The following is a 19,640-nucleotide window of genomic DNA, read 5'->3' on the forward strand; positions in this document are numbered from 1 at the left end:
AGCTGCCACTCAGATTCCAACAAATTGCCTGGGGAACAGAGAGACAGGAGTCATTCCATCTTGGTGGGGGATCAGGGATGGCTTCATGGTAAAAGTCACACCAGAGCAAGGCCCTGAAGGATGGGTCAGGTTTCAAGAGGCAGAGATGAGGCGCATATAGTAAGCAAGGGGATGGCCTGGCTACCGGGCTACTGGAAGACTTTGTCATCAGAGCAGCAAGAGGTAGAATCCAAAAGAGGAGAAGAGCAGCCTGCAGATGTGGACTGCTAAATGCAGGCTGATCTTCTCCTCTTTGGGATTCTCTTATGAGAGGCCATAAATGCCAGGATGAGCACCCGGTGGAATGCTTCTAGTTGCCAGGCACTGTAGTTGCGTATACTGAGCAAACTACTTTACCTTTCTAAGCCTGTCTCCTCATCGATAAAGTGGATACATTAATAGAATCTTCAACATGGGGTTGTTGCCAAGATAAATGAGTTAATATATGTAAAATGCTAAGAACAGTACCAATTACTTATTATTATAAGTATTATTACTTATGCATTGATGTTATGTCCAAGAAAGGCTTCTTGAGTTCCTGCTCTCCTATTGCCCCAGGCCTCTGAGTCAGGCCATGAACAGGAATAATGACTAAGAAACACAAAGCTTGTGTTGATTATTTCTTTTGAGACCGAGTTTTGCTCTTATTGCCCAGGTTGGAGTGCAGTGGTGTGATCTCAACTCACTGCAACCTCCGCCTCCCAGGTTCAAATGACTCTCCTGGCTCAGCCTCCCGAGTAGCTGGTACTACAGGTGCCCTCCATCACGCCCTGCTAATTTTTGTATTTTCAGTAGAGATGGGGTTTTGCCATGTTGGCCAGGCTTGTCTCAAACTCCTGACCTCAGGTGATCCGCCCCCGTCGGCCTCCCAAAGTGCTGGGATTACAGGCGTGAGCCACCGCGCCCGGCCTGATTCATTTATCTGTTCACTTATTGCCATGCCTGTCCTAGCTAATATACCTGCCCTGACTATAAGAATAATAAAAGGGCCGGGCGTGGTGGCTCACGCCTGTAATCCCAGCACTTTGGGAGGCCGAGGCGGGCGGATCACAAGGTCAGGAGATCGAGACCACGGTGAAACCCCGTCTCTACTAAAAATACAAAAAATTAGCCGGGCGCGGTTGTGGGCGCCTGTAGTCCCAGCTACTCGGGGGGCTGAGGCAGGAGAATGGCGTGAACCCGGGAGGCCGAGCTTGCAGTGAGCCAAGATCACGCCACAGCACTCCAGCCTGGGCGGCAGAGCGAGACTCTGCCTCAAAAAAAAAAAAAAAAAAAAAGAATAATAAAAATAAATCTAACATTCTCCTTAAACAAGAAAACATACATACTTAAAGAACTTTAACAAAACGTGGCTATTGACTGTTAAGAACAGCACAAAGATATTTGTTGACTTGATAAATATTTTCAGTCCCAAACAGAAAAGAAACACTAGGAAAAGCTGAAACTGGGACAAGAGAATCCATCAGTGAGTGAGGGGTGGCAGACAATGCAAACCCCGGGCAAGCAGGTTGCAAGAAGTGTGGAGTCTGGTTCTTCTCCCAGCGACCTCCTTTGCTTAAGGGAAAGAAAGAGGCGGCAGAGGCCAGGGAACCTTGAGCAGATGAAAAGGGTGTGGGGAAGGTGAGATTTAGATACCCAAGGAAAGACTAGACTATAAAAGAGGTTTTCAAACTGCTGGTTAGCAGGCCAGGCACTGCAGCTTACGCCTGTAATCCCAGCACTTTGGGAGGCTGAGGCAGGTGGATCACCTGAGGTCAGGAGTTCAAGACCAGCCTGGCCAACATGGCAAAAACCCGTCTCTACTGAAAATACAAAAAAATAGCTGGGTGTGTTGGTGGGTGCCTGTAATTCCAGCTACTCGGGAGGCCGAGGCGGGAGAACTGCTTGAACCCAGGAGGCGGAGGTTGCAGCGAGCCAAGACTGAACCACTGCACTCTAGCCTGGGCAACAGAGGAGACTCCGTCTCAAAATAAAACAAACAAACAACAAAACAAAACAAAACTGAAGCGGGGGAGAGAACTGCAGCTTCCCACTTGCCAAGTCGGTGGTAACTGGGTAGGAAAGTGAGTAACCCAGAAGCTCCAAAGAGACAAGCGGGAAGAGAGGTCATTTTCAGGGATCAGGAGCCCAGACCTCAGAGAGCCCAAACTGTGCCAGGGTCAGAAGGTTCCCGAGCCTGACACTTTACCCGTGATTGGGAACCTGAGCACAGAAGCCTTCTCTACCAACTTCCCCAAAGGGAAAAGTATTTGTAACTTTCAGACACATCAGAGACATGTTAAAAGTACTTGGAATTAACCCTATAAATTGTGAGCCTTGTGTTAGGGTCTTTTTAATATTTTTGGTAACAATTTTTTTAAATGAATATTTTTTCATCAAGCTAGAAAGGCCAGGGACAGTGGCTCATGCCTGTAATCCCAGCACTTTGGGAGTCTGAGGCGAATGGATCACTTGAGGTCAGGAGTTCGAGACCAGCCTGGCCAACATGGCAAAACCCTGTCTCTACTAAAAATACAAAAATTAGGCTGGGTGCGGTGGCTCAAACCTGTAATCCCAGCACTTTGGGAGGCCGAGGTGGGCGGATCATGAGGTCAGGAGATCGAGAACATCCTAGCTAACATGGTGAAACCCGGTGTCTACTAAAAATACAAAAAATTAGCCGGGCGTGGTGGCGGGCGCCTGTACTCCAGCTACTCGGGAGGCTGAGGCAGGAGAATGGCATGAACCAGGGAGGTGGAGCTTGCAGTGAGCCGAGATTGTGCCATTGCACTCCAGCCTGGTCGACAGAGCGAGAGTACGTCTCAAAAATATATATATATACAAAAATTAGCCAGGCGTGGCGGTGGGCACCTGTAATCCCAGCTACTTGGGAGGCTGAGGCAGGAGAATCACTTGAATCAGGGAGGCAGAGGTTGCGGTGAGCTAAGATTGTGTCATTGCACTCCAGCCTGGGCAACAAGAGCAAAATTCCATCTTGAAAAAAAAAAAAGAAGGAAAAGGACAAGGGGAAGGAAAAATTAACAGGAAAAAGAACTCAGAGAACCAGAAGAATGAGGGGAGCAGAAACAATGCAGGCTCTGAGGTGCTCAGGACAGCGGACAGAGGAGTGCGACCCTCTTCCCCAAGCATGTTAACTCAGGAGGCTAGACATCTAGCACTGTGTTGTGGGGAAAGATGGAACCGATAGCTCCAGCCCTTCGGCTACTGTTACTGACCTGGGCCAAGTCCTCAGGCATGAGCTTCTGAAGCCCAGATGTTCCAGGACTGCATTTATGATGGGAAAATTGGATGTTTTCCTGGCTTGGGCCTTCTGAAGTAGTGCCTGCGACTCCCCAGCCAGACAGAGAGATTTCTGTTGTCACTAGTTCCCTTCCCCACTCTATCTCCCACCCTCCCCCAAACAAACTAAACAATAATGTCTAAGAGAGAATATTTGCCAAGATCGTTTGTGACCCAAATTTCCGCCCTGAGAAAAGCAGCCTGCCTAGTTGGAAGCAAATACTCAAGTCGTTCTGGGAAAGCACAGAAACAGCTGGTTGGCTCAGCCTCTCACCGGTGGCCAGGGTCCAGTCTCCAGAGCTGTGTGGGAAGGGCTTTTACTCTTCAGAAACATTTGCATTTCAGTGGCTGGGAACAGACATTTTCTCTCTTTATCCTAAGCACAGGCCCACACACCCACCTTCGTCCTACAGGTGTGCGCACAGCAGACACAGCAGCGAGAGAATCGAGAGACACACACAGGTACTCCTTGAGGCACACACGCAGGCTCGGGCACACACACAGATACGCAAGCACACAAACCCTGACAAAGACTCACAGTTGCATAGACATGCAGCTCACCTGTTTCTCCTGAGTTCTGCACCAGTGTATTATGTTTTATTCTTTTTTTTTTTTTGAGACAGGATCTCACTCTCTGTCACCCAAGCTGGAATGCAGTGGTACAGTCATGGCTCACTGAAGCCTCAAACTCCTGGGCTCAAGCAATCCTCCCACCTCAGCCTCCCGAGTAGCTGGGACCACAGGCACATGCCACCCCGCCCAGCTAATTTTTGTATCTTTAGTAGAGACGGGGTTTCACCGTGTTGTCCAGGCTGGTCTCAAACTGCTGGGCACAAAAAGGATCTGCCCACCTCTGCCTCCTAAAGTTCTGGGATTATAGGCATGAGGCCCTGAGCCTGGCTGTACCAGTATATTGGCCTGCCTACGTGACGTCAAGTTCTCCTTGTCTGAGGTCTTTTGGGCATATCACACCTAACACATGACAACTTGATCTTTCTTTGTGTAAATCTGCTTCTCCACCAGTCTACGCCATCCCCACAAATTCACTCACTCTAAAGATATTTACTGAATACTTCCTGTTTGCCACACACTGTGCTAGGTACTAAGGAACAGGAGGAACCAAAGCAATGTCCTTCATCTCAGTTGCTAACAATCTGGCAGGGGAAACAGACAAGAAACAAAAATTGGGGGCTGGGTGCAGGAGCTCATGCCTGTAATCCCAGCACTTTGGGAGGCTGAGGTGGGTGGATCACGAGGTCGGGAGTTCGAGACCAGCCTGGCCAACACGGTGAAACCCCGTCTCTACTAAAAATACAAAAATTAGCCAGGTGTGGCGGCGCATGCCTGCAGTCCCAGCTACTCGGGAGGCTGAGGCAGGAGATTGACTTGAACCCAGGAAGTGGAGGTTGCAGTGAGCTGAGATCGTACCATTGCACTCAAGCCTGGGCAACAGAGCCAGACTCCATCTCAAAAAAAAATAAAAACAAATAAACAAATAAAAATAAAACTTTAATATATTCATGTGGTAATACATTCACGGAAGAAGAAATAATGCAGATTAAGGGAATGGAGGGTAACAAAAGATTCTACTTTAAATTGGGTGATGAGAGAAATCCCTGAGGAGCTGACATTTGGAGAGTCCTGAATGAAGGAGGGGACTAGGCCCTGAGGAGGTCTTGGTGAAGGGCATTCCTGGCAGAGGGGACAGCACATACAAAGTCCCCAAGGCAAGAGTGTGCTGGGCACATGCAGGAAGCAGCAAGGAGGTCGGAGTGGCTGGGGTGGAACCAGCAGGATGAGGACAGAGGGAGCCAGGGCAGACTGTGCAAGGGCCCATAAGAACTTTGGGTTTCTTTTGAAGCATGATGGAAAGCCACACAGAGGGTTTTGAGTGGGGTATGGGGAGACATGATCAGACTTATATTTGTTTTTGTTTTTGTTTTGAGACGGAGTCTCACTCTGTCGCCCAAGTTGAAGTGCAGCGATGCAATCACGGCTCACTGCAACTTCTGTCTCCCAGGTTCAAGAGATTCTCCTGCCTCAGCCTCCCAAATAGCTGGGACTACAGGCATGCACCACTATGCCTGGCTAAGTTTTGTATTTTTCTTTCTTTTTTTTTTTTTTGAGATGGAGTCTTCCTCTGTTGCCCAGGCTGGAGCACAGTGGTGCGATCTCGGCTCACTGTAAGCTCCGCCTCCCAGGTTCATGCCATTCTACTGCCTCAGCCTCCCGAGTAGCTGGGACTACAGGCGCCCGCCACCATGGCCAGCTAATTTCTTGTATTTTTAGTAGAGACAGGGTTTCACCGTGTTAGCCAGGATGGTCTCGATCTCCTGACCTTGGGTGATCCTCCCACCTCAGCCTCCCAAAGTGCTGGGATGACAGGCGTGAGCCACCGTGCCTGACCTGACTTATATTTGTTAAAGGAATTCTGGCTCCTGCATGGAAAACAAGGGGCAAGAATGGAAGTGAGATGACAGTCAGGAGCCCACGGCAGTGGTACACCAGAGGGATGTTGCTGGCTTGGACTTGGGTGATGGCAATGGAGATAGTGAGAAGTGATTGGCTTTGGGATATGTTTTTTGAAGATAGAGCAAACAGGTTGCAGATGGATTGACTACGGAATGTAAAGAAAGAGAGGAATCAAAGATGACCCCCAAGTTTTTGACCTGAGCAACAGAATGAATGGGCAGATAGCAATGTGGTTCATCAAGATGGCCAATGGTGGTCAAGAGCTGGTTTGCAGGAGGGAATGCAAGTTCAGTATTGGGACTTGAAAGTTTGAGGGATATCCTCGCTGGATATCCAAATGGAGGTGTTAGGTCATCAGTCTAGCATCCAGGAAAGAGTTATTTTGGGGGTCAATAGCATATAAATAGTATTTACAGCCATGGGATGGGATAAGAACACCCAGGGAGTGATTATAGATAAGGAAGAGGTTCATAGTGAAAGAGGAGGAAATGGGGAAAGATCCAGCAAATATGCCTTCGTTCTTGAGTTGCTTGAGCTAGAAAACTGGAGACATCTTAGACATCCCCCTCCCTATCATCACGACTTCATCCAGTCCGTCTCCAAGTCCTGCCCGTCCTACCACTAAAATACACCTGGGGCCGCTCTCCACCTTCACCTCCATCATCTCATCCAGGCCACCATCACCTGGCACCTTGACCACTGCTCTATTCTCCCAGCTGAACTCCCCGCATCCACTCTGTTGGGCCTAGACTGCTCTCCCGACAGCTGCTGGAGTGATATTTTAAAAATGCAAAGGATAGCCTGGGCAACATAGTGAGACCCCATCTCTACAAAAAGTGAAATATTAGCCGGGCATGGAGGCATGAGCCTGTGGTCCCAGCTCCTTGGGAGGCTGAGGTGGAGTCTCAGCCTGAACCTGGGAGTTTGAGGCTGCAGCGAGCCATCATTGCATCACTGCATTCCAACCTGGGTGACAGAGTGAGACTCTGTCTCAAAAAAAAAAAAAAAAAAAATGCAAATCATATCATGTTCTTCACTGCTTAAAATCCTTTAAGAACTTCCACATTTACTTAATATTAAATTTTTTTTTTTTTTTTTGAGATGGAGTCTTGCTCTGTCGCCCAAGCTGGAGTGCAGTGGCATGATCTCGGCTCACTGCAACCTCTGCCTCCCGGTTTCAAGAGATTCTCCTGCCTCGGCCTCCTGAGTAGCTAGGACTACAGGTGGACGCCTCAACGCCTGGGTAGTTTTTGTATTTTTAGTAGAGACAGGGTTTTGCCATGTTGGCCAGGCTGGTCTCGAACTCCTGACCTCAGGTGATCTGCCCGCCTTGGCCTTCCAAAGTGCTGGGATTACAGGCGTGAGACCCCTGCACCCAGCCCAAAAATTCTTAACATGGTTTACAAGACGACATGTGAACCTACTCTTGCTAACCTTCCTTCCTGTGACCCTCCTTCAGTACTTTTCACTTCAGCCTTTAGCAGCTAGCAGCGGCAATGTCTGTTTCTCAGACCACGTGAAGCACTTAGCAGAAAGTTTGACACATAGTAAGCACTCCATAAATGTAAGCGATCATTATGATCACTTAGCTCTTTCCTACCTCTGCGCCTTCACAGATGCTGTTCCCTGTTGGTGATGCTCTTCCCTTCGTTCTTCTAAGTCCTACCCTTTCTTCAAGTCTGTATTAGTTTTTTTTTAATCGCTGCGTAACAAATTATCATAAACATAGTGGCTTAAAACAACATACATTTATTATCTTACAATGTCTAAGCCCAGGAGTCTGGCTCTGGTTTTTTTTTTTTTTTTTTTTTTTGAGACAGGGTCTTTGTCTGTCGCCAGGACTGGAGTGCAATGGCACGATCATGGCTCACTGCAGACTTGACCTCCTGGGCCCAAGTCATCCTCCCACCTCAGCCTCCCAGTAGCTGGGACTACAGGCCATTGCTACCATGCCCGGCTACTTTTTGTATTTTTGTAGACACCAGGTTTCATCACGTTGTCCAAAGTGGTGAGATTACAGGTGTGAGCCACCGCGTCTGGCCTTAGTCTACCATTTTTAAACTAGGTCCTGTGCTCAGGGTTCTATTTTTTTGTTTGTTTTTGTTTTTGTTTTTTTGTTTTTTTGTTTTCCAAGACAGATCCCTCTGTCGCCCAGGTTGGAGTGCAGTGGCACGATCATGGCTCACTGCAACCTCTGCCTGCTCGGTTCAAGTGATTCTCCTGCTTCAGCTTCCTGAGTAGCTGGGATGACAGGCGCCTGTCACCATGCCTAGCTAATTTTTGTATTTTCAGTAGAGACGGTATTTCAGCATGTTGGCCAGGCTGGTCTCGATCTCTTGACCTCAAGTGATCAGCCCGCCTCGGCCTCCCAAAGTGCTGAGATTACAGACATAAGCCACTTGCCCGGCCTCAGGGTTTTGCCTAATTAGGTCGGGCCCACCCAGAATAATCTCCATTTTGATTAAATCAAAGTCAACTGATTGGAGGCCTTAATTACATCTGCAGAATCCCTTCACCTTTGTGTGTGGCCTAATCACAGGGTGAAATCTGTCATACGCACAGGCCCACCCACACTCAAGCAGAGCACCTGCATACAGAGGCTGGGAATCTTGGGGACCGTCTTAGAACTCTGCCTGTCACAAGGCATCAGCCTAAAACTTACTTCCTCAAAGAGAACTTTCCTCACCTCAAATCTAAAGTAGGTTCCCCTCTTTATTCTTTCACATTACCTTGTAGGTCTCTTTGATGGCCCTTATCACAGATTGTAATTTTTTTTTTTTTTTTTTTGAGACGGAGTCTTGCTCTGTCCCCCAAGCTGGAGTACAGTGGCATGACCTCGGCTCACTGCAGTCTCCGCCTCTGGGGTTCAAGCCATTCTCCTGCCTCAGCCTCCTGAGTAGCTGGGACTACAGGCGTGCATCACCACGCCCAACTAATTTTTGTGTTTTTAGTAGAGACGGGGTTTCACCACGTTGGTCAGGCTGGTCTCGAACTCTGACCTCGTGATCCGCCCGGCTTGGCCTCCCAAAGTGCTGGGATCACAGGCGTGAGCCACCACGCCCAGCACAGATTGTAATTTTATTATTCGTATCATCTGTTTGACACATTATTTATGTGTTTGATTCTCTTCTCTTCACCCTGTGAGATCCGTGAGAGCAGGGACTTCATTGTGTTTGTTACTATGTTCCCTGAGTCCCGCACCGTGCCCAAATGAGTGAATGAAAAAGTGAGCAAATCACGACAGGAATTAACCTACTCACACATTAAATGGACAGAGAAGAGGAGGAAGAAGGGAGGTAGCATTGATTGAGCCAGGTCCTGTGCTAAGCACTTTACATTTTTTTTTTTTTTTTTTTTTGAGACGGAGTCTCGCTCTGTTGCCCAGGCTGGAGTGCAGTGGCGCGATCTCAGCTCACTGCAAGCTCCGCCTCCCGGGTTCACGCCATTCACCTGCCTCAGCCTCCCAAGTAGCTGGAACTACAGGCGCCCACCGCCATGCCCGGCTAATTTTTTGCATTTTTAGTAGAGACGGGGTTTCACCGTGTTAGCCAGGATGGTCTCGATCTCCTGACCTCGTGATCTGCCCGCCTCGGCCTCCCAAAGTGCTGGGATTACAGGTGCGAGCCACTGCACCCTGCCTACATTTCTCTATCTATCTATCTATCTATCTATCTATCTATCTATCTATCTATCTATCTTCTATCTATCAATCAATCAATCATCTATCTGTCCTTCTATTTGAGACGGAGTCTTGCTCTGTTGCCCAGGCTGGAGTACAGGGGCGCGATCTTGGCTCACTGCAAGCTCCGCCTCCCAGGTTCACGCCATTCTCCTACCTCAGCCTCCCAAGTAACTGGGACTCCAGGCGCCCGCCACCACGCGCGGCTAATTTTTTGTATTTTTAGTAGAGATGGGGTTTCATCGCGTTGGCCAGGATGGTCTCAATCTCTTACCTTGTGATCCACCCACCTCGGCCTCCCAAAGTGCTGGGATTACAGGTGTGAACCACCTCGCCCAGCCTTATTTATTTTATTTTTATTTTTTTGAGATGGAGTCTCGCTCTATTGCCAGGCTGGAGTGCAGTGGCACAATCTCGGCTCACTGCAACCTCTGACTCCCTAGTTCAAACCATTCTCCTGCCTCAGCCTCCCGAGTAGCTGGGACTACAGGCACGCATCACCACGCCCAGCTAATTTTTGTATTTTTAGTAGAAACAGGGTTTCAGCATGTTGGCCAGGATGATCTTGATCTCCTGACCTCGTGATCCACCCACCTTGGCCTCCCAAAGTGCTGGGATTACACGCGTGAGCAACTGCACCTGGCCTAAATATTTATTTTAGACAGAGTCTCGCTGTGTTGCCCAGGCTGGAGTGCAGTGGTTTGATCTCAGTTCATTGCAACCTCTGCACCCTGGGTTCAAGCGATTCTGCCGTGTCGGCCTCCCGAGTAGCTGGGACTTCAGGTGCACGCCACCATGCCTGGCTAATTTTTGTATTTTTAGTAGAAACAGGGCTTCACCATATTGGTCAGCCTGGTCTCCTCACCTCAGGTGATCCACCCGCCTTGGCCTCCCAAAGTGCTGGGATTACAGGTGTGAGCCACTGTGCCAGACCTTACATTTCTTATCTCATTTAATCCTTACAACTATCCTAGGACGGTAGGATTTGCAGTCCCATCTTACAGGGGGAAGGAAAATGGCTCAGAGAGGTTAATTTTCATGCCAAAATCACACAGCAGGTAATCGAAAGAACCACAAATCAGCTGGGTCCAGTGGCTTATGCCTGTAATCCCAGCACTTTGGGAGACCAAGGTGGGAGGATTGCTTGAGGCCCGGAGGTGGACATCAGCCTGGGCAATAAAGTGAGACCCTGTGTCTACAAAAATTTTAAAAAATTAGCCAGGTATGGTGGCGGTCACCTGTAGCCCTTAGCTACTTGGGAGGCTGAGGTGGAAGGATTGCCTAAGCCGGGAGTCTGAGGTTGCAGTGAGCTATGATCGCGCCACTGCACTCCAGCCTGGGTGACAGATTCAAACCTAGGACTGTTCCCAGTGTAAATATCGGTGTAAATATTGGGAACCTTCTCTGGATTCGAAAGACTTAGTTGGAGAATTGACTCTGTCACCACTTACTGAGCACGTGAAGTGGCACAAGAGCCTTTTTCTGTGAACTGGGGTGGTAATACCCGCTGAAGTGTGGTTGGCAGAAGTAAGAGCATGTGTATATTTCCTAAACATAGCAGACGGTCAGCACATGGAGCCAGCGATCCCCACGGGCCTTGCTGAAATGAAAGGCCTATTTGGATGGCCGGGCGCGGTGGCTCACGCCTGTAATCCCAGCACTTTGGGAGGCCAAGGCAGGCAGATCACAAGGTCAGGAGATCGAGACCATCCTGCATAACATGGTGAAACCCTGTCTGTACTAAAAATACAAAAAATTAGCCGGGCGTGGTGGCGGGTGCCTGTAGTCCCAGCTACTCAGGAGGCTGAGGCAGGAGAATGGCGTGAACCCGGGAGGCGGAGCTTGCAGTGAGCCAAGATCTCACCACTGCACTCCAGCCTGGGCGACAGAGCGAGACTCCGTCTCAAAAAAAAAAAAAGTTAGGCGGCTGGGTGCCGTGGCTCACGCTTGTAATCCCAGCACTTTGGGAGGCTGAGGCGGGTGGATCACGAGGTCAGGAGATTGAGACCATCCTGGCTAACACGGTGAAACCCCGTCTCTACTAAAAATACAAAATAAAATAAAAAAATTAGCCAGGCTTGGTGGCAGGCGCCTATAGTCCCAGCTAGTCAGGAGGCTGAGGCAGGAGAATGGCGTGAACCCGGGAGGTGCAGCTTGCAGTGAGCCGAGATTCCGCCACTGCACTCCAGCCTGGGTGACAGAGTGAGACTCTCTCAAAAAAAAAAAAAAAAAAAAAAAAAAAAAAAAAGGGCCTATTTGGTTGGATTGGGGGGGTCAGGGGAATACCAGAGAAAGGAGGGCCCCGAGGATGGGAGTTCTCAGGGGCACCTGCTCAATGTGACCCCACAGATGAAAATATGGATTTTCCGAGTCTTACATGGAATCTAGTCTGGAGGGGACCATTTGGTGAACAGAATTATTCCTCTTACAGGCCTGTCTCTCCCACTGCCCAGGACATTCCCGGGGCAGGTGAAGGCAGGTTCCTCAAAAGCTCAGGGAGTCCTTGGCTGAGAAACCGGGAGCTCTGAGTCCCGGGCTCCAGTGTTTGCTGTCTGCCTCTGCTTGTCCAAGATGCTGATTACCACACAAGAGATTCGTCGGGAAGGGGGCGGAGCCAGAAGCAGCAGAGCTGGAAAGCCAGGCTTTTATTAGCATTCAGGGATGCGTGCCTCTCACCCATCACTGCAACTCAAGGTTCCACCGTAGGAGTCACTGCATGGGTCTCTTTTCCCCCTCTCCTATTCCTCTTTTTTATTGTATTTATTTTTATTTATTTATTTATTTATTTTTTGAGACAAGAGTCTTGCTCTGTTGCGCAGGCTGCAGTACAGTGGTGCAATGTTGGCTCACTGCAGCCTCCACCTCCCGGGTTCAAGCAATCCTTGTGCCTCAGCGTCCCAAGTAGCTGAGATTACAGGCACCTGTGCCACCATGCCCAGCTAATTTTTGTATTTTTAGTAGAGACGGGGTTTCACCATGTCAGCCAGGCTGGTCTCGAACTCCTGACCTCAAGTGATCTTCCCACCTTGGCCTCCAAAAGGGCTGGGATTACAGGCATGAACCACCGAGTCTGGCCTATTTATATATTTTTAGAGATGATATCTCACTTTGTTGCCCAGGCTGGTCTCAAACTCCTCAAGACTCAAGACTCCGGCAAGACTCAAGCCATCTTCCCACCTCAGCTTCTCAAAGTGCTGGGATTACAGACGTGAGCCACCACGCCCAGCCTCCTCCCATTTCTCTCTCTCTTTTTTTTTTCAGGCAGAGTCTCGCCGTGTCACTCAGGCTAGAGTCCAGTGGCACAACCTTGGCTCACTGCATCCTCCGCCTCCTGGGTTCAAGTGACTCTCCTGCCTCAGCCTCCCAAGTAACTGGGATTACAGGGATGCGCCACCAGGCCCGGCTAATTTTGTATTTTTAATAGAGATGGCGTTTGACCATGTTGGGCAGGCTGGTCTCCAACTCCTGACCTCAAGTGATCCGCCCGCCTTGGCCTCCCAAAGTGCTGAGATTACATGAGTAAGCCAAAATGCCCAGCCTGTTTCTCTTTTATTTATGTATGTATTTATTTAGAGACAGAGTCTCACCTCGCCCAGGCTGAAGTGCAGTGGCACAATCTCAGCTCACTGCAACCTCCGCCTCCTGGGTTCAAGCCATTCTCCTGCCTCAGTGAGTAGCTGGGATTACAAGTACGTGCCACCATGCCCGGCTAACTTTTGTATTTTGAGTAGAGACAGGGTTTCACCATGTTGGCCAGGCTGGTCTCGAACTCCTGACCTCAGGTGATCCACCCACCTCAGCCTCCTGAAGTGCCAGGATTACAGGTATGAGTCACCACGCCGGCGCCTTTTTTTTTTTTTTTTCCGAGACGGAGTCTTGCTTTGTAGCCCAGGCTGGAATGCAGTGGCATGATCTCAGCTCACTGCAACTTCCGCCTCCCTGTCCCGATTCAAGCAATTCTCCTGCCTCAGCCTCCCAAGTAGCTGGAATTACAGGCATGTGCCACCATACTCAGCTAATTTTTGTATTTTTAGTAGAGATGGGGTTTCACCATGTTGGCCAGGCTGGTCTTGAACTCCTGACCTCATGATCCACCCGCCTTGGGCTCCCAAAGTGCTGAGATCACAGGTGTGAGCCACTATGCCTGGCCCACCTTTCTCTTTTACAAAGGGACTCCACCACCTGCCTTCAGCCCAGAGTCAGTTTTAGTGAAACATTCAGCAGATCTTCCTCCAGTGCCACTTGGAGGAGCCCAGAGCCCTGGACTGTGGTTAAGTTGAAGTGGAGTTGAACTAAAGGAGAATAATATTCAGAACAGCCATGTAGCCCTTGGGCTGAGATACTGTGGGATGTCAGAGCTGGAAGAGACTCTGAGGTTCACTCACTCCACATCTCCCTCATTGTACCCCTGAGAAAACTGAGAGCCCACAGAGTGAGAGGGCTCACCCACGTCACACTGCTGGAGGGAGGAGCAGGCTAGAACCCAGGTTCTCTGTCTCTCTACTGACTTTGCCACTCCATTTGTTTTCCTGTTTGAGAAGCAGAAGAGGCTAAAGTTATATGTGCAGTGGCTCACGCCTGTCATCCCAGCACTTTGTGAGGCCAAGGCGGGTGGATTGCCTGAGGTCAGGAGTTCAAGACCTGCCTGGCCAACATGGTGAAACCCCGTCTCTACTAAAAATACAAAAATTAACCGGGTGTTGTGGCGGGCACCTGTAGTCCCAGCTACTCAGGAGGCTGAGGAAGGAGAACTGCTTGAACCTGGGAGGTGGAGGTTGCAGAGAACCAAGATGGTGCCATTGCACTCCAACCTGTGTGACAGGAGCAAGACTCCATCTCAAAAAAAAAGTCACATGGGAGCAGGAGAAGGAAGCCATCGCCCTCTGGTTCTCCAACTGTTAAATGGGAATAATGATGCTTTCCTGCCAACTCCCCTGCTTTTTCACGAAGCCTGAATGAGGGAATAGTGGGGAGGTGACAGCAGTGGCAGAATCATCTTCCTGGTGGCAACAGGACCCAGAGCGGTGGAGACGGTGAAAGAGCTGAGGGCGGGCAGCGCAGATGGGCTCAGAAGAGGTGGGTTCACCTTGTCGTCCTCCCTAGGTGGGGCCCAGGCCTGGGTTGCCATGGATACCGTGTCCCTGGAGCATCAGATCCAGAGCGTGCAACGCCACATCAGCTTCCTGAAAAAGGAGCAGATGGCCCTGCTGCGAGACCTGCACCTGGAGATCCTGAGGCTGCAGAAACGCTGCTCAGGTGAGGCCGGGAGAGGCGGCCAAACGGGTGGGGAGGGGTCACTGTCATCATCACAACCACGGTCTCTGGGCTGTGCCCACCAACAGCCCCCGTGAGCCTCACACTGCACCAATTCCGCTGCCTCTTTCTTTGAATAAGGAAACTGGGACTTGGGGAGGTGAGATGGACAGAGAAGTTGGAAAAGTTCTAGAAACACCTGAGAGTTTCAGGGCAAAAAGCTCTGGTTAGGGCCGGGTACGGTGGCTCACGCCTGTAATCCCAGCACTTTGGGAGGCTGAGGTGGGCGGATCATGAGGTCAGGAGATCGAGACCATCCTGGACGACACGGTGAATCCCATCTCTACTAAAATACAAAAAATTAACCAGGTATGGTGGCGGGCGCCTGTAGTCCCAGCTACTCAGGAGGCTGAGGCAGAGGTTGTAGTAAGCTGAGATCGCGCCACTGCACTCCAGCCTGGGCGACAGAGCAAGACTCCGTCTCAAAAAAAAAAAAAAAAAAAAGCTCTGGTTAGGTAGTGGAGGACTCCTAGGAACCAATTCCCAGAGGTTCTCACCCTTTCCAAGTCACCATTCACCAAGCAACTCCCAGCCCTCGGTCTAGCTAGGGAGACAAACAGGTCAACTAGTGATATTAAGGTAGAGCAGAAATCAAGCAGGAGCTCATGGGCAGGAGCATGTCCAGCTTGAGGAGCAGGTGCTGAAGGAGGAGGTCCAGCATCCGAGGCTCCCCAGAGGAGAGGTGCTTCAACTCCCTGGAGGCTGCATAACATGTGGACATGCCGAGATATCACATGGGAAAGGAGTAAAGAGAACATTCCAGATGAAGGGAAGAGCACGGCAAAGGCCAGAAGCTCGGAATCCAAAAGCTCATGGAAGGTTCCAGTTGATAAAGTAGTACTTAAAGGAGACTGATAAGAAATTCAGCTGGAGGCTGGGCGTGGTGGCTCACACCTATAATCCCAGCAGTTTGGGAGGCGGAGGGGGGTGGATCATCTGAGGTCAGAAGTTTGAGAGCAGCCTGGCCAACATGGAGAAACACTGTCTCTCCTAATACAAAAATTAGCCCAGTGTGGTGGCGCATGCCTGTAATCCCAGTTACTAAGGAGGCTGAGACTGGAGAATTGTTTGAACCCAGGAGGTGGAGGTTGCAGTGAGCCAAGATTGCGCCACTGCACTCCAGCCTGGGCAACAGAGCAAGACTCCATCTCAAAAAAAGAAAGAAAGAAAAGAAATCCAGCTGGAGCCAAAGTGTGGAAGACCTTGACAAACACCATGACCGCCAAGGAGTCCTCCTGGGTAGTGGGTAGCCACAGAAAGTTTTCGAGCAGCTGCCTGACCAGCATTATCCTGCATTAAGAAACTCAGTCTGGGCCGGGTGTGGTGGCTGATGCCTGTAATCCCAGCACTTTGGGAGGCTGAGGTGGGTGGATCACCTGAGGTCAGGAGTTCAAGACCAGCCTGGCCAACATGGCAAAACCCCATCTCTACTAAAAATACAAAAAAATTAGCCAGGCGTGGGGGTGCGCGCCTGTAATCCCAGCTACTCAGAAGGCTGAGGCAGGAGAATTGCTTGAACCCAGGAGGTAGAGGTTGCAGTGAGCCGAGATCATGCCATTGCACTGCAGCCTGGGCTACAGAGTGAGACTCCGTCTAAAACAAAAACAGGCCGGGCGCGGTGGCTCAAGCCTGTAATCCCAGCACTTTGGGAGGCCGAGGCGGGCGGATCACAAGGTCAGGAGATCAAGACCATCCTGGCTAACCTGGTGAAACCCCGTCTCTACTAAAAAATACAAAAAAATAATTTGCCGGGCATGATGGTGGGCGCCTGTAGTCCCAGCTACTCGGGAGGCTGAGGCAGGAGAATGGCGTAAACCCGGGAGGCGGAGCTTGCAGTGAGCTGAGATCCGGCCACTGCACTCCAGCCTGGGCGACAGAGTGAGACTCCGTCTCAAAAAAAAAAAAAAAAAAAAAGGAACTCAGTCTGGCAGTTGTATGGAAGCTGAATTGGTGGGAGAGGGAGGGAGGGAGACCAGCAGAGGTGATGAATGTTCCAGGGGATGGATGAAGAGGGGTAGAATGGGGACGACCCGTGGGAGGGAGGTTGAAGGAAAGCACTTGCCTGCTGAATGGATTTGTGAGCAGAGCAGAGGCAGGCACCAAGGATGAAGTGAAATCCCAGGCCTGGCCTCTGCTCTTGGACTTGGGGCCTCAGCTGCCTGGGCCTCTCAGAGGCTTGGCTCTGGCCCGAGTGCTCACTGAGGCCGCGTCTCCACATGCACACTTTGGAGCCAGTGACTCACAGACCGTCTCAGCTGGGAGGGCCTGGCCTCTTCGTCGTACCTACTTAGGTAAACCAAGGCCCAGAGAAAGAGTCACACAATGTGTCAGTGGTGGAGGGAAGATGAGAACCCGGAGCTCCAGACTCACACCCCTACATGCCTCCGCAGCTTTCTGGACATTCTCTCCCCAAGATGCTCAGACTTCAACTTCCCTTCCAGCACCTGCTCCTGGGAGCTCCCCACTGCCCAGGGAAACCTCTGAGTCCCAAACGATCTGAGTGGTCCACCTGACTTCCCACACTGTGACATGAGAAACCAATAGTCCTGCCGGGCACACTGGCTCACACCTGTAATCTCAGCACTTTGGGAGGCTGAGGCGGGCAGATCACCTGAGGTCAGGAGTTCAAGACCAGCCTGACCAATATGGAGAAACCCCGTCTCTACTAAAAATACAAAATTAGCCAGGCGTGGCGGCGGGTGCCTGGAATCCCAGCTACTCGGGAGGCTGAGGCAGGAGAATCGATTGAACCTGGGAGGCGGAGGATGTGGTGAGCCGAGATCGCGCGATTGTACTCCACCCTGGGCAACAAGAGTGAAACTCTGTCCCAAAAAAAAAAAACTGAGACGGGCGGATCACGAGGCCAGGAGATCGAGACCATCCTGGCTAACCTGGTGAAACCCCATCTCTACTAAAAAATACAAAAAAAACTAGATGGGCGAGGTGGTGGGCGCCTGTAGTCCCAGCTACTCGGGAAGCTGAGGCAGGAGAATGGTGTAAACCTGGGAGGTGGAGCTTGCAATGAGCTGAGATCCCGCCACTGCACTCCAGCCTGGGCGGCAGAGCGAGACTCCGTCTCAAAAAAAAAAAAAAAAGACAAAGACGCCAGTGGTCCTGACTCAGCCATCGCAGCTTCCAAAGGCTCCACAGACAGGGTCAGCCGCACATTCTAATCTCCCCTGAAGGCCGGGCGCGGTGGCTCAAGCCTGTAATCCCAGCACTTTGGGAGGCCGAGGCGGGCGGATCACGAGGTCAGGAGATCGAGACCATCCTGGCTAACACGGTGAAACCCCGTCTCTACTAAAAATACAAAAAGAAATTAGCCGGGCGCGGTGGCGGGCGCCTGTAGTCCCAGCTACTCGGGAGGCTGAGGCAGGAGAATGGCGTGAACCCGGGAGGCGGAGCTTGCAGTGAGCCGAGATCGCGCCACTGCACTCCAGTCTGGGCGACAGAGCGAGACTCCGTCTCAAAAAAAAAAAACAAAAAACAAAAAAAAAAAACTAATCTCCCCTGAAGACTGGATGGGAGCAGAGGCCAGCGTCGGGGACAAGAATGGCCCAAGTACCTCACCCCTGCCTGATGCCACCTTTTCACTGCAATAACACAATTAAGAGGAAACCCTAAGACGCCATAGCAACTCCTCTCATTTCTTTCTCTTTTGCCCCAATTCTGAGAACTTATGGTCCCTTCCTTTTAGGACACAGGCCAGATATGTGGAGCAGGCAGGAACAGAGTGCCCTCACCCACACCACCCTTCTCAGATGGGTATGGGCCTGAAACCTCTTGTGTTTTTTTTTTTTTTATTACTATTATTTTTCATTTTTGAGACAGAGTCTTGCTCTGTCGCCCAGGCTGGAGTGCAGTGACATGATCTCAGCTCACTGCAACCTCTGCCTCCCAGGTTCAAGCAATTCTCCTGCCTCAGCCTCCCAAGTAGCTGCGATTACAGGTGCACGCCACCACGTCTGGATAATTGTTGTATTTTTATTAGAGATGGGGTTTCGCCATGTTGACCAGGTTGGTCTGGAACTCCTGACCTCAGATGATCTGCCCACCTTGGCCTCCCAAAGTGCTGGGATTACAGGCGTGAGCCACCGCGCCCGGCCACTTCTTGGTTATCGATTAAGGAGATAAAAATAACTGGGCCAGGCCAGAGCAGCCACTCGAGGCTGAAATGACTGAATAAGGCCTTTCCCCCAAGGAGGAGGTGATGAGAATGGAGAAGATAAGGGGAAGGAGATTAAAGAGGGACCCAGGGCTGGGAGGGGGTTGGGAGAGGGGAGAGGCCGGTGTAGGAGCCTAAGGGACAGGCTGCCCAGGGAGCTGGCTGAGGATGGGTGAGGACTCAGAATGAAGGGTTTGAGAGGTGGGTGTGTTCTGGGGTGGCGAAGCAGCCTGACTGATGACAAGAACTACTCACAGGCGTTCAGCACCAACTCAGCCCTTGGCCAAGCCTGTTTATTTTTTCTCATTTAATCCTTGGACAGTCCCTTGGAGAAGAGGTGCTATTGTGCCCCCATTCTCCAGATGAGAAAACTGAGGCTCAGAGAAGTGCCGTTACTGGCCCAAGGTCACACAGCATATCTGACCTCACACCATGCTCATCTGTAGCCCAGCTGAGATTTTTATCACACTACCCCCAAGTCCTGTGTTTAAAGGCTGAAGAGAAACCACTCACAGGGAGTTAACGGCAGAGCCAAGGTATCTCCGCTCCCAAATCGCTGAAATTAGGCTAAGGTCCCTGGGCTATATCACAAGGCCCTGGAGGAGGGACCAAGTTGGTCTCAGGAAGCCCTGGAGGTGGAGGCATCAGAGTCCTCACAGGGGCCCCAGGGAACAGGTTCAGACTCTGGTCACA

General features: G+C 50.7%; 1 protein-coding gene across 1 annotated transcript in view; it reads left to right on the plus strand.

Annotated features, from left to right (window-relative positions):
- LOC126939968 (coiled-coil domain-containing protein 92-like) overlaps nt 1–19,640 on the plus strand; it is a 28,028-nt gene that overhangs the window by 1,080 nt on the left and 7,308 nt on the right. The window contains exon 2 of the mRNA XM_050765879.1: nt 14,573–14,725. Within this exon, the coding sequence (XP_050621836.1) occupies nt 14,596–14,725 (130 nt within the window). The 5' untranslated portion in view covers nt 14,573–14,595. The remainder of the gene's footprint in view (nt 1–14,572; nt 14,726–19,640) is intronic.

This window comes from Macaca thibetana, chromosome 16 (genome assembly GCF_024542745.1).
Source record: "Macaca thibetana thibetana isolate TM-01 chromosome 16, ASM2454274v1, whole genome shotgun sequence".
NCBI lineage: Eukaryota > Metazoa > Chordata > Mammalia > Primates > Cercopithecidae > Macaca > Macaca thibetana.